The 12,172-nt window shown below is 34.8% G+C and overlaps 3 protein-coding genes across 3 annotated transcripts; all 3 read right to left on the bottom strand.

Moving 5' to 3' along the window:
• Positions 1-675: 675 nt before the first annotated feature.
• Positions 676-2,499, bottom strand: LOC140814177 (probable E3 ubiquitin-protein ligase RHA4A). The gene is made up of 3 exons (XM_073173068.1): positions 1,956-2,499; positions 1,732-1,817; positions 676-1,115 (listed from the first exon to the last, which is right to left on the bottom strand). Exons 1-3 carry the CDS (start codon positions 2,169-2,171, stop codon positions 782-784), a joined length of 636 nt encoding a protein of 211 aa, XP_073029169.1. The 5' UTR covers positions 2,172-2,499; the 3' UTR covers positions 676-781.
• A 1,601-nt stretch (positions 2,500-4,100) lies between these two features.
• LOC140815734 (zinc finger BED domain-containing protein RICESLEEPER 2-like) lies at positions 4,101-5,420 on the bottom strand. The gene is made up of 4 exons (XM_073174792.1): positions 4,952-5,420; positions 4,786-4,865; positions 4,498-4,555; positions 4,101-4,279 (listed from the first exon to the last, which is right to left on the bottom strand). The coding sequence occupies exons 1-2, from the start codon at positions 5,394-5,396 to the stop codon at positions 4,804-4,806; spliced, it is 507 nt and encodes a 168-aa protein (XP_073030893.1). The 5' UTR covers positions 5,397-5,420; the 3' UTR covers positions 4,101-4,279; positions 4,498-4,555; positions 4,786-4,803.
• Positions 5,413-6,293, bottom strand: LOC140815439 (zinc finger BED domain-containing protein RICESLEEPER 2-like). The gene is made up of 2 exons (XM_073174550.1): positions 5,488-6,293; positions 5,413-5,419 (listed from the first exon to the last, which is right to left on the bottom strand). The coding sequence occupies exons 1-2, from the start codon at positions 6,291-6,293 to the stop codon at positions 5,413-5,415; spliced, it is 813 nt and encodes a 270-aa protein (XP_073030651.1).
• Between the last annotated feature and the right edge of the window lie 5,879 nt (positions 6,294-12,172).

Raw genomic sequence — 12,172 nt, 5'->3', positions numbered from 1 at the left:
TCGAAACCGTGTTCATAATCCACGACAACACCAATGCATTACACCGTTCCCACTGATTAAGCGTAAGATTTCCGGCAGCTGGACGTTGGCAAGTTCCATCAATGAGTGCCAATTTGTTCTTCGCATGCAACGCAATTAACATAGCTCGACTCCAGACTCTGTAATTCTCAACACCAGTCAACTGCTCATTGATGATATTCATTCCTGGAGTATCAGACGATTGAATCGAAAGAGGATCACTGAAGTTGTTGAAATTTGCCATGGATTATGATCAACCGAGAAGAACTTGCAAAAAAAAAATTCGAGCAATCGCAAGTTCCGTGGAGATATCGAAATTAATCAGGAAATTCCTGAAATGTAGTAAATGAGAGCTGAATTAATCTGCGATTCTGGAAGAAAAGAGATCTCAGATACAAATTCAGATCTGATGCCCTAGATCTGAGGCTCTGATACCATGTTAAAGTAACCTGAAAATGAAGGAACTGTAGTCCTTTCTCATTGAAGAATATCAGAATGAAGAAGAAATTAGTCCTGTTACAGATAGTGAGCTACATATACAAGCTCAGAGTCTACTAACCGTACAAACGTATTATTGAAAGAATTACAAAACACGACTTATGCTATTATATAACCAACAAATACATGGAAAAAGAAAAAAATGAAATTTAAAATTGTCTATATATATATATATATAACATATTTATTTGTGTCAAAAAAATAGCACTCGTCTCACCTTTTGTAAAAGTTATTGTATTTCATTAAATTCATATGATAACTTCAATCAGCAAGCGCTACCACTAGCACTAGATGATCCCTCACTCCTTATGGAGTCCTGCAACCGGATTTGCCGTGGTGACAGCCCCGCTATTTGTTGGTGGTCGGGAACACGGTTTTCCGGCATCAGATTGACCGAAAAATCGTGTAGCTGGTGGTGGTGGTGAGATTGAAGAGCGGTGTTTCTAGTAGTATCTGATACAACAGGAGTTCGACAAAGCGGGCAAGTTGAACTCGACTGGAGCCAATGGCGGATGCAGTCTATATGGAATATATGCTTGCATGATGGCACTTGGAGCAGCTCCTCCTTCAGCTCAAATTCTCCCAAACATACGCAGCACCTGTGTTACATTTATTTCCATGATTCACGTGATAAGAATAATTAATTGAGATTATTAAAGATGTAATATGGATGAAAAAGAAATAAAAAGTGTGACTTTTGTGTAAATTCTTAATGACGTTTTTGTGTTCCTTTCACCTTTTTTCTACTTTATATATAGTCGATAAGCATCTTGTAAAAGAGCGGACGCTGTTAAATATTCTTGATTAGTCAAGCAAATCACAAATGTTATACGTCACTAGGGTTCTGCTTTTGCTATAGGCCAATTCTTATCAGTCATGTAATGGCATCTTTGACATACATGATTTCAGAAAATAATACAACATGGATGAGTGTTTTAGGTGTCTACGGAACGAGATTCGGAGGATTTTTCGCAAGGTAAAAGTACAAAAAAGAAACTGTAACTGCTTCTTAAATTGGCACTCAAGCACAAGTCCTTGTTTAAAATTCACTTTCAACTCTCAAAAAGGATAAAAGAAAAGGGTAAACAACCCTTTAACAATCACCCCCGAATCGTCCATTCCCGTCGCAGAAACTTTAAAACAAGTGTATGCTTCGTCTTGGAACGGCTAATATAAAGTAAAGTACATATATCAAGAACATATAGTAGAACTCACAGTGGATCCCTTGCTTTGTGATAATCATCAAACAAGACTGTGCAGAGGTTGTTCTTGAGCTCGCTTTTCAAATCCGAATCGTAAGACTGGATGGGAGACAATGAAACCAGGTAAGAACTCAATAAGAATTCAACAAAAAGACCCTCTTATTTAATTTAGTGACAACATGTAATCCACCAAAAAGATGTACACTTTGAGGATGAAAAATAACATGAATTGCGTACCATTGTTACGTTAACATCATTGATCGTCCTAGGAAGAACCTGAGAAGTAGATGAGAAGCCAGAAGCTCTTCTCTTGAGGTAGAACAAGTAGAATAGAAGAAACAGAATGATGGAAAACAAGATAGGAATTGAGAATATGAAAGCCTGGTAAAGCTTAAGTTGGATCGCTTGCGGATATTGGTGAGGCGGGCTGACAGCAGATTGGGGTGCCTCCATAAATCTTGGCTATTGTATCCTTAGAATTTTATCACTGAAAAACGCCAGAGGATTAAACAATCTACAAGAATCTTTAATACTTCTATTTACGGAGTCACAGGTGTTGTCCTCCACTCTTTGTCGTGGGGTTGGGAGTGTTTAAGTATATTTATGAGACTCATACTGGAATGCAACTTTGCTATTAAACAAGTTATAATACTCCTGGAAAGAACTTTTTGATAGAAAACAGTATCTTTGTTTGATTCTTGGTTCGTGAGTGTTATGGAGCCAAGACCGAAACTGAACTCCTAGGCATTGTCTTATGCGAACGATGAGATTCAACATTTTTACATCATCTCGGGTTTATATCAAATTTTACAATAATTGGAGATTAAAAATACTATGTTATCCTTATTCGCCTCTCGTTGCTCTCTGGCTCTGCCACTGTTTGTGAGGAATGGGACAAGCCCACTAGATGAAAGGGTCACTTTCATCATTTATCATAATCTTCTTCAGTTCTCCTAAAATCTAATGACATCAACAATAATTGCTTTACTTTGATTTGTTGTGGTTAAAATCATTTGATGCAATCAATTCCCAAGGCTGGTTTTCCTACAATAAACTCTACACCTCAAAATAGACAAGTCTTTGGTACCAACAAACATGAAAGTAACATCAAGCTTTGCAAAATAAATCCAAACTTTGATATTTCTAGACCTATCTTTATTGAACCAAAAGTCCCATAGGGTCAGAACCTAGGATGCATGTCAGAATTAACAGATTCTTGAGAGGGTGACTTTGAGCAAGCACTATTAGAATAGAGTCGAGTCGGGTCGGATATATTATTGAAAAAATCACTCCTAACAACTATATTCTCTGTCATAAGAGTTGAATATAAAACCGAACTCCTTACCCATAGAACCAACATATATTGGTAAGAATAAACAGTAATTGTTTGATATCCTAGTTTTTTTTTCCATTGATATATGTTGAATGGTAATGGTGGGTACTAACATATAGCAAGGGCAATCATTCATCCACTCATGCTGTAATGTATTCATCAAAAAAGAGAAAGATTAAATACTCAGCACTCCTCACTACTGATTATTAATTAGACCAACATGCTTATGACCCACATGATCAACCATTTCCACTATTAGTGCACCTTTCCATCCATAATGCTTTTTTCAAAAAAATAATAATAATAATAATATAATTTTTTAAAACATGCTGAAATTGTTTACAAGTCCAATTCCATAAGCACTGACAAGTAACAAATCTTTAAAAAAAAAATCAGTGAACATTTGAATACCCCACGCGTCTTTTATCGGACTCGATAGGATTAGTATTGACCTAGCTGTACCTTTAAATAGGCCGAGTTCGTCAAACTCCAAACTCGGTTTATATTTTAAAGTATTATGTTTAATATAACGGAAAGGATTGTTGGTGGGTCGTGTTCTTTCACCTAAAACGCAGCAAAAGTTTAAAATTTTTTATGGACGTCGTGTGTTTAACAAAACATTCATAGGCCGTTAAACGATTATACCTGCGCGTATTAAACACTGTAATCCAAACTATTCCTGTTAGGGTGGGCGTCGGTCGGTTCGGTCCGGTTTTTCTCTACCACGGTTCGGTTTTTCGGTTTTCGGTTTTGAATATTTCTAGTCCAAAACCAAACCATTTTATTACGGTTCGGTTCGGTTTTTTCGTATTACGGATCGGTTTAGACGGTCGGTTACATACGGTTAGCTAAAATTTTGTTAATAAATAAAATTATATGTCACTTTATGTCTCTAAAATCTAAATCATAGTATTTGTCAAACATTTGATTTGTGGGACTTAATCTTATATATATATATATATATATATATATATATATATATATATATATATATATATATATATATAATGTGTTGTGTGCAAACATGTCATGCGAATATAATAACAATATATAACTAATTAACTATGTAAACACCGAAATGCTTGAATCCAACTGAATATTCAGTAATAGGAAATATAACAAAGTGTCAACAAGATCGAATGGAACTCCACGTCTGACAATCCCAAAACAGTTTGTATGGCCATCTCCTTCAAAATATTTGAACTTCCAATTATCAAATTCCAAAATCCTGTTTAGCAAAAAAAAAAAGACATTAAATTCATTACAATTATAAAGTGATTATGAATCACAATTTTGAAACAATAACTTAAACTTATTGAAATTAATTGCTAAGATCTTTCACAAAGTCATAAAAAAAAATCCTTTTTTTATGGAAAAAAACAATAAATTCATTACAACTAATAACAATAAGTGAAAATGCTTAAATCTAAAAATGCATTATCTTACCTTCCTATAATGATATTGATCCCAACCAGCCTTGCTTCTACTTGTGTACCAGAAGATCCTGTGATTAAAAGTATCCTTTAGTATGAATAGTTCAGGGCTAGGTAGAACCTCACAAACAATAATTTTTTCAAACACAATAGCTTGGTGGAATTGTAGTATTAGTGTGAAATTGTAGTTCTGGACCAAAGCTACACAAGGCATCTTTATCTTTCAAAATAAAATGGAAGCTTATTGGCTTAGCAGTTTAATGCACCAAATACAAGATACATTAAGTGAAATTTAACTTACAATATTTCATGGAAATGTTTATATATTGGTTGTGCAAGAATCTCTTCCAATGCAAGAATCCCTTCCAATATTGATCAAATCTAAAAAAAGTAAGAAAATTATTGTCAACATTAAATAACAAAATAATTTTAAAATAAAACATAAAAAAAATACACAAATTTATTACCAGATTCAATCTCTTCAAGATGATCCAAGTCTTCTTCTACTTTAATGGGAGAAGATTCTTTTCGGAACCAATCTTGAAGGCAAATGAGAGCTTGCACTAATCGAGGTGTTAATGAACTTCTAAATGAATCTAGAACACGTCCCCCGGTGCTAAAAGCACTTTCCGACGCCACAATAGAAATAGGAATCGCTAACACATCACGAGCCATCTCAGCCAGAGTAGGAAATTTGGAAGAATTAACTTTCCACCAAAGCAAAATATCAAAATGTTCATTTGCAACGTCAACATCTTCATCGAGATACCTATCTAACTCAGTCTTAGCATCCATATTTCCACTTTCAGCCTTATGTCTCAAGTATTCTTGTTGTATTAGTGTTCTTTTATGAATATTTCCTCTGTTTATACCCGATGGCTCAACTTTACTATTGGATGATCCTTGAGACATTTTTGAAGTGACCTTCCTATATCCTTCAAACAAAGAAGTCATATACAACCTTATTTCAACTCTTAATTGCTCCTCTTTCTCTTGCCCATACATCTTCGAAAGCACAAAAGCCACATAATCAAATTTGAAACGAGGATCAAGCACACATGCAATAAAAATCATCTTATTCATTTTTTCTGGAGCACCCCAATATTTGTCAAATTTAAATTTCATCCTTTTTGCCATCGTAGCCAAAACACTGTCATCACTCTCTACCAACAACTTTAAAACACAAGAAAGCTCGCCAATTTCATGAAAGTAGATATTTGAAGTAACATATGATGAACCTAAAACTCTCAACGTAAGATTATAAAAGGCTTCAAGAAACTTCTCCATTTTTCTCACATTTTCCCAATCACCACTTGTCAATGCACCTACATCCTTTCCATCTTCACAAACATGGGTAAGAAGATGATCCAACAATCCAGGATCATGAATACCATAACTTACAAAAGCATTTTCAAATTCCAAAGCAACTTTCAACATCAAGTAAGTAGAATTCCACCTAGTAACAACATCCAAACACAATGACTTCTTACTTGTTATCTTTTCAAGTTCACAACAATCTTTGAATTTTTCATTCCTTGCAGGAGATTGTCTAATATATCTTATAGCTTGTCTAACTCGTCTCACAGAATCTCCAACTTCTTTCAAGCCATCTTGAACAATGAGATTGATTATATGAGCCACACACCTCACATGAAGGTGTTTACCATCCATCAAATTACTTCCCCATTTACTTAATTGGTTTGACATCTCTTTCACTGTAGTATCATTCGAACTAGCATTATCGACTGTGATAGTGAAGACCTTATCCAAACCCCAATCAAGCAAACATTTAGTGATAACAATTGCCATATCATCGCCTTTATGGCTAGATATTGGAGAAAAATTTAATATTCTTTTTTGCAAATTCCAGTTTTCGTCAATAAAATGAGCAGTAAGACACATATAATTAATTCTCTGTATTGAAGTCCATGTGTCTGTTGTGAGACAAACTCTTAGACATGTCTCCTTGAAAAAAAGCTTAAGATTTTTCTTTTCTTCCAAGAAAAGTTCAAAGCAATCCCTTGTAATAGTACTACGAGAAGGAATTCTAAATGATGGTTGTATCACATTTATAAAGTGTCTAAATCCTTCCATTTCCACAAAACTAAAAGGTAATTCATCGACAAGTATCATCTTGGCCAAAGCTTTCCTACAACCTTCTTGATCAAATCTCCAAGCATTGATTGTTATATGATCTTTTGAAATGTTTTGAAAGGCTATTTTTGCTTGTTTAGTTTCCACATTACATGGATATTTTTTACACTTTTTCAAATGAGCACCCAACGATGAAGTACCATTTAAACTTGAATCGGCAGCATAACTTGAACCACAATAATTACATTTTGCTCTACGTGTCCCATTATAATCCTCATATTTCTCAAAATGTTCCCAAATAAGAGATCTAGGTCTTACAGATTTTCGCTTTTTCCCAACATCAACCGAATCTACAGATGACGAATTAGGAGCGTTATCATTTGAACTCTTGCTTTCATCGATCATACCCTCCTTTTCTGCCATCTATAAAAAATGAAACAAATTAACCAGTCAAGAAACAATATTAATGATAAAAATTGCATGTGTGCCCTTGCAAAATCAAACCAGAAGTACTCCAAATAAAAAATTTAATTGCTGAATCAATATACAAACATATATGGAAACCATGAATCACGAGGTAGATATACAAACATATATGGAAATCATGAACTAATTATAGGAAAAATAAAAAAGAAAAAAAGAGCAATAATGTATCAATATATATGTATATAGAATGGACAGTAGGTATTGGCACCCATTTTCACAATACAGTAACCACAAGACCCATTTTCACGATACTTGATTAGTTCACTGGGCATCCGTGGACCGTGGCTGTGGGTGACCACAAGACCCATTTTCCTCTCTTTCCAGTAATTTTGTACATATTAAGATTCAATCAAAGCCCTTGATTAGTGGGTTCGATCAGGTTAAAGTATTCTAGATCTCAGACAAGAATAATCAGTTGCAAAAGAAATTATACCAAGAATGATATTAATTCTATATACTGAAAACGAATTAAGTTTAATTCTATATACAAAAAACATTAACATAAAAGAACTACACAGAATGGAAGTTGTACCAACTCATAGCAGCCAACGATTGGCATCTAATTTTTCTGGTAAAGATGACTGAAATTTTGACATCAAAAGACCAACTTCCAGTATTTCTTACTTCATGAGCATAATAAATTAATAATATACCAATTCTTTAATTTCCAATCAACAATATATTAAGCATTATCCGAGATTTTGGCTCAACCCAACTTTAACCGATAATTTAAGTGGATTCCATTTTGTGAAAATCGAATCACATCAAATATAATCCAACAATTTTTGTGTGCATCTAGACAAAAATCAGATTCACCCCTCCAAAATTTCTGCTCCCCCCCCCTTGGAGTTTCAGAATATGTCATGGGTACTGGAGGAGGAGAACTAGAGCCAAAACCATGTTATTAAAAACGAAATTCGAAACAATAAAATAACTCATTTGATAATATAACTCATTCGAAACAATAAAATAACTTGTTGGAATTTGAGAATAAACGATTGGAATTTGAGAATTTGAGAATATTCCAAAATAACTCATTCGAAACAATAAAATAACTCTTCAAGCTATAAACGAGCGTTGTTTTGTGGTCTGCATACCTGTGGGCTGTGGACTATGGTGAGTGCCGAGTGGTGACTGATAGTCGTAGTCTCGTAGACGGTAGTGGTGAGTGGTGGTGAGGAAAAAAAAACGTCGCCCTAAGAAAGAAAAGAAAACAGATTGAAAATTTATGGTTCAATCCAAATAGGCCCATAACCCATTATACAATATGGCCCATTATTCATAAAAGCCCTATACTTAACAATAACATGGCCGGTTCGGTTATTCGGTTTTTTGGGGGAGTAAAACCGAAAACCGAACCGAAAAACCGAATCTCATAAATTTTAAAACCGTAACTGACCGAAAAACCGATAAAACCGAACCATTTAAACCGAATTATTTATTTCGGTCGGTTTTTTCGGTTTTTCGGGTTTTATGCCCACCCCTAATTCCTATTCGAGCGAAGATAGGCCTTCTTGTAATTCCCTATAAGCAGAGACTGTTTTCCTCATTTGGTTTGCACTAGAAAATCCAAACGATTTGTGCGTTGAGACTGTAATTTCCGAATATTCAACATCCGGAGACGATACGGCGCGGCGGCGGCACATGATGGAATAAAAAAATTGGCCAAAATTTTCCTTCAATTATCAAAAGTGGCCGTGAGTTTTCTTGAGGAATTGGAGAGAATTTTTTTTTCTTTTTGTGTGCAAAAATAATGGGTTATCAATTTTGAGTCCCAGTGGTGTATATATAGTGGTTAATTTAATTTATACACTCCTCTATTTAACTTATAAATTAACTCCTTATTAAATTGATTTTACACCCCTCTAGAACATTTACGAGAATCTGTACATGTTAGTAGTCACCACTATTAGCACCAACATTAATTAGTAAATTCTAAATTCACTAAATAAATTATCTGAACACATTATAACCACGATCGACGATCCGATAGCACCGGTGTACCAAGGATACAAGTCTTGTTCATATAATGAATATTGAAGATTTCGAATATCAAAATTTTCACTTACCATATTAGGCAGCTATCAGTTTAATGAAGCCCTTCACAAAACAGACAGTTCCACTCTCATTTCTATTTAGCAATCATCCTAACTTTCATTTCTTCCGTCTTATGGAATCAGCTCATAAACTCCTTTATAAACTTCATGTTTGATCTCTATCAAAATATAGTCGTCAAATTCTAACTACTTGAAATTTGACTATCTCAACAAAAACACAGAATCTGATACTAGCGTGATCCTTAATGGTTCAAGGATACAGCTAGCCATGGGTTCACATATCCATGTGATTCAAAATAACATTTATTCTTATTCGGGTTTACCCTAGTTAACCACATTCTTTGCTTCAATTCCTTGATCAAAAATGTCAGAACTCATTTCTAATTGCACCCATTAGATCATGGTAAGAGCGTCTAGTAACATCGTCCCATGATCCCCTAGGTATCACTTATATATCCTAAAAGAACCTTTAGTCATGGTTATCGTACAGTACGGTGTACGGTCCCTTCAACACATATATCCCGATCGAATTTTCAACAATTGGTATATCGAGAATTGCATATGAATTCGATAGCGATGTGATTTATCTTTGAGTAATAGCCCCATGGTATGCACAACTGAGGAAAAACTTTTTCAAACTGCACATGTCTTACTTCGGTCAGAGATTTCTTGCACTATTAACTCATCAGATCACATAGGATATCTTTATTCATAGGAAAACGCCGAATCCCTGAATACAATGTATTTGCTTCTATGTATTTTGAAATTACACCTAACCTCGCCACATGATGACCCTTGATGGAGTTGATAAATGGATCAAAGTGCATGCTAGTATGCCCCTAAATTGTTCCGGGTCAAAGGACTAATGGTGTACAATCATAACTGCGAACTATTCCACTCGATAAGTTTGAACCACTTGGACAGTCCGAAAGAGGGTTGTTCAGTGCATTATCGTATGATCACCCATCCGTGTGATGAACATATCCATGCCTTTGCCAATGAAATATGGTGTTTACATAACAGATGCTATGAAGCTCGAGCGACCTTTATCTTTGTTTTAGACGGATGATTTGACTAGAAACATGTTTAGAATATATGATACACTTTCTAATGAGTTCCATGATCTTACGTTGCAACGCAGACCTCATGGTACGTATTATATATTCAAAAACTTTATATATGCAGCTTGCATGGGCATACAGATAAAGTATAATGCCACAATCGAATAAAATTGTAAAATATTATTAAAATAAAAATTGTTTTACATTAGAGTCAATAAAGCCCAAGCCACAAGTTGGCTTTCCAGACACCTACTCTAACTAAGATTGTGTGAATCAGATAAGTGTTGTCTTCAAATATCTCCAACACATCACGACAACAATGTAAAATAGTGACGCTACTGAGTTTTTCAGAAAAATTCTCTCGTATTTTGCTTGTATTGATTCTCTGGCACTTTGACTCTTGGCAGTTATTTTTCAATATATATGTAGAATTGCGTTGATCTTGATAGTGTTGCATAGATTCCTATAAAATAATAAAAATAATCTTTCTTGAAGAAACAAATTCTTCCAAATAGTAAAGATTAAATCTAGAGTTTAAGAAACTCAATATTCTAGAAAGGGAAAATTCTTGAGCCAAATTTTTATCAAAAAGGAAAATAATTTAGGATATAAATTTGTGTCTTGCAAGACAAGGCACGTTTTTCCTTTTAATCTTCCCTTTTTTTTCAATCTTTCTAGACAAAATAAGCACAAACCAGTATATTCAAGTTATGCAACTCCATTGAGCTCCTTCTGAATTTGAAAACATATCTCTCCCTGAATTTGATCACGTTAGCTTAGATGTTGGTACCGGTGTTGACATCACGAGGCAAAAACATTCATCAATTATATTTAATCAAAGCATTAAGACAAGAAAACCCTGACAGGATAATTAAAAAATATTAAACAAAACAAAGCATAATTACGAATATAAGGAATAATAAAATATCAATGATCGGTTTCCTCTTTCTTCAGTATCCTTTGCTTCAGTATCTTCACTAGTACTAGTGGTTCCAACCTCTGAAGCTTGAACACCGCAATCTTTCCTTTTTTTTTTTCTAGAATGGACACTAACATAAAAGAAAAGCCTGCAATGAGCCATTTGGGCTTCATAGTGCATGATCAATTCTTTAGCTTGAATGATTTTCTTAAGTGCAAAGTCAGCCTGGGCTTGTAAAACAGTAGGATATAGTTACAGGTTGAGTATGTGTTCCCAACACCTGGGGCAACACTGGATTCTTACCAAGGAAGATTTAGTTATTGATTTTGTTTGAAGAGGAATGATCAATCTTCAAATCTTCACTCGCCGTGGACAGATTCTCATTGATGTCTCAAATGAATCTTTGTGACTCCATGATCCAATAGATAAGCGAGGGAAAAGATAGCTTGCTTGAATTTAATCCTCCATCAGCAAACTGTAGCACAATCTTAAAAATTATCTTCTCAAAATTAAAAGTGTTGTTAAGTGCCAACGGCAAACAACACAAAATCTTGTGGCTTGGGACCACGGTGGAATTGGTTGATGGTGCCCAGTTGTGCACATATGTTTTGTGAAGCACATAGCATAATGAATTAGGTTTGCGGTGGAGGAAAGGCTTGGATGACCAGGGAATTTTGTTATCAACACTCCAATGAGTACACTAGTAAACTCATTAATGTCGGGCTGAACCCCTTCTAAATCCTCGGCAGGAGTGTTGTACAGAGCATTGATGGTATTGGGTTGAACTGAAAGACATGATATCAGACAAAAACTATATCAAACTTGGCAGATCTATTATCACCCACGTTGGATGTGAGATTGGCGAAGAAATCTAATAACGTAGAGTATGGAAAAACTGCACAAATAGTGTACACGAGACCTTTGGTTTTGAAGAATTCAACCACATTATATTTCTCGTACACATCCAGACCAAAGAGCTATGTACTTCTCTAAGTAGAACTTATGAGAGAATGCGACGGTAGGAACGTATGCCTCTTCATCAATGTTGTCTTTCGTGTCAGCAACATTTTC

This window comes from Primulina eburnea, chromosome 15, assembly GCF_022965805.1.
Source record: "Primulina eburnea isolate SZY01 chromosome 15, ASM2296580v1, whole genome shotgun sequence".
Classification (NCBI taxonomy): Eukaryota; Viridiplantae; Streptophyta; class Magnoliopsida; order Lamiales; family Gesneriaceae; genus Primulina; species Primulina eburnea.
The sequence above is the reverse complement of the archived record's forward strand: the minus strand, read 5'-3'. Positions and strand labels throughout refer to the sequence as shown.

Coding starts and splice junctions, on each gene's coding strand:
- LOC140815734 (XM_073174792.1), bottom strand. CDS start 5,396: ATGTCTCAAGGATCATCCAATAGTAAAGTTGAGCCATCGGGTATAAAC. Junction 4,866..4,951: donor TCTTGAAGAGATTGAATCTG/GTAATAAATTTG, acceptor TACTTTTTTTAG/ATTTGATCAATATTGGAAGG.
- LOC140814177 (XM_073173068.1), bottom strand. CDS start 2,171: ATGGAGGCACCCCAATCTGCTGTCAGCCCGCCTCACCAATATCCGCAA. Junction 1,818..1,955: donor ATGATGTTAACGTAACAATG/GTACGCAATTCA, acceptor TCTCCCATCCAG/TCTTACGATTCGGATTTGAA. Junction 1,116..1,731: donor CACAAAGCAAGGGATCCACT/GTGAGTTCTACT, acceptor AATGTAACACAG/GTGCTGCGTATGTTTGGGAG.
- LOC140815439 (XM_073174550.1), bottom strand. CDS start 6,293: ATGGCAATTGTTATCACTAAATGTTTGCTTGATTGGGGTTTGGATAAG.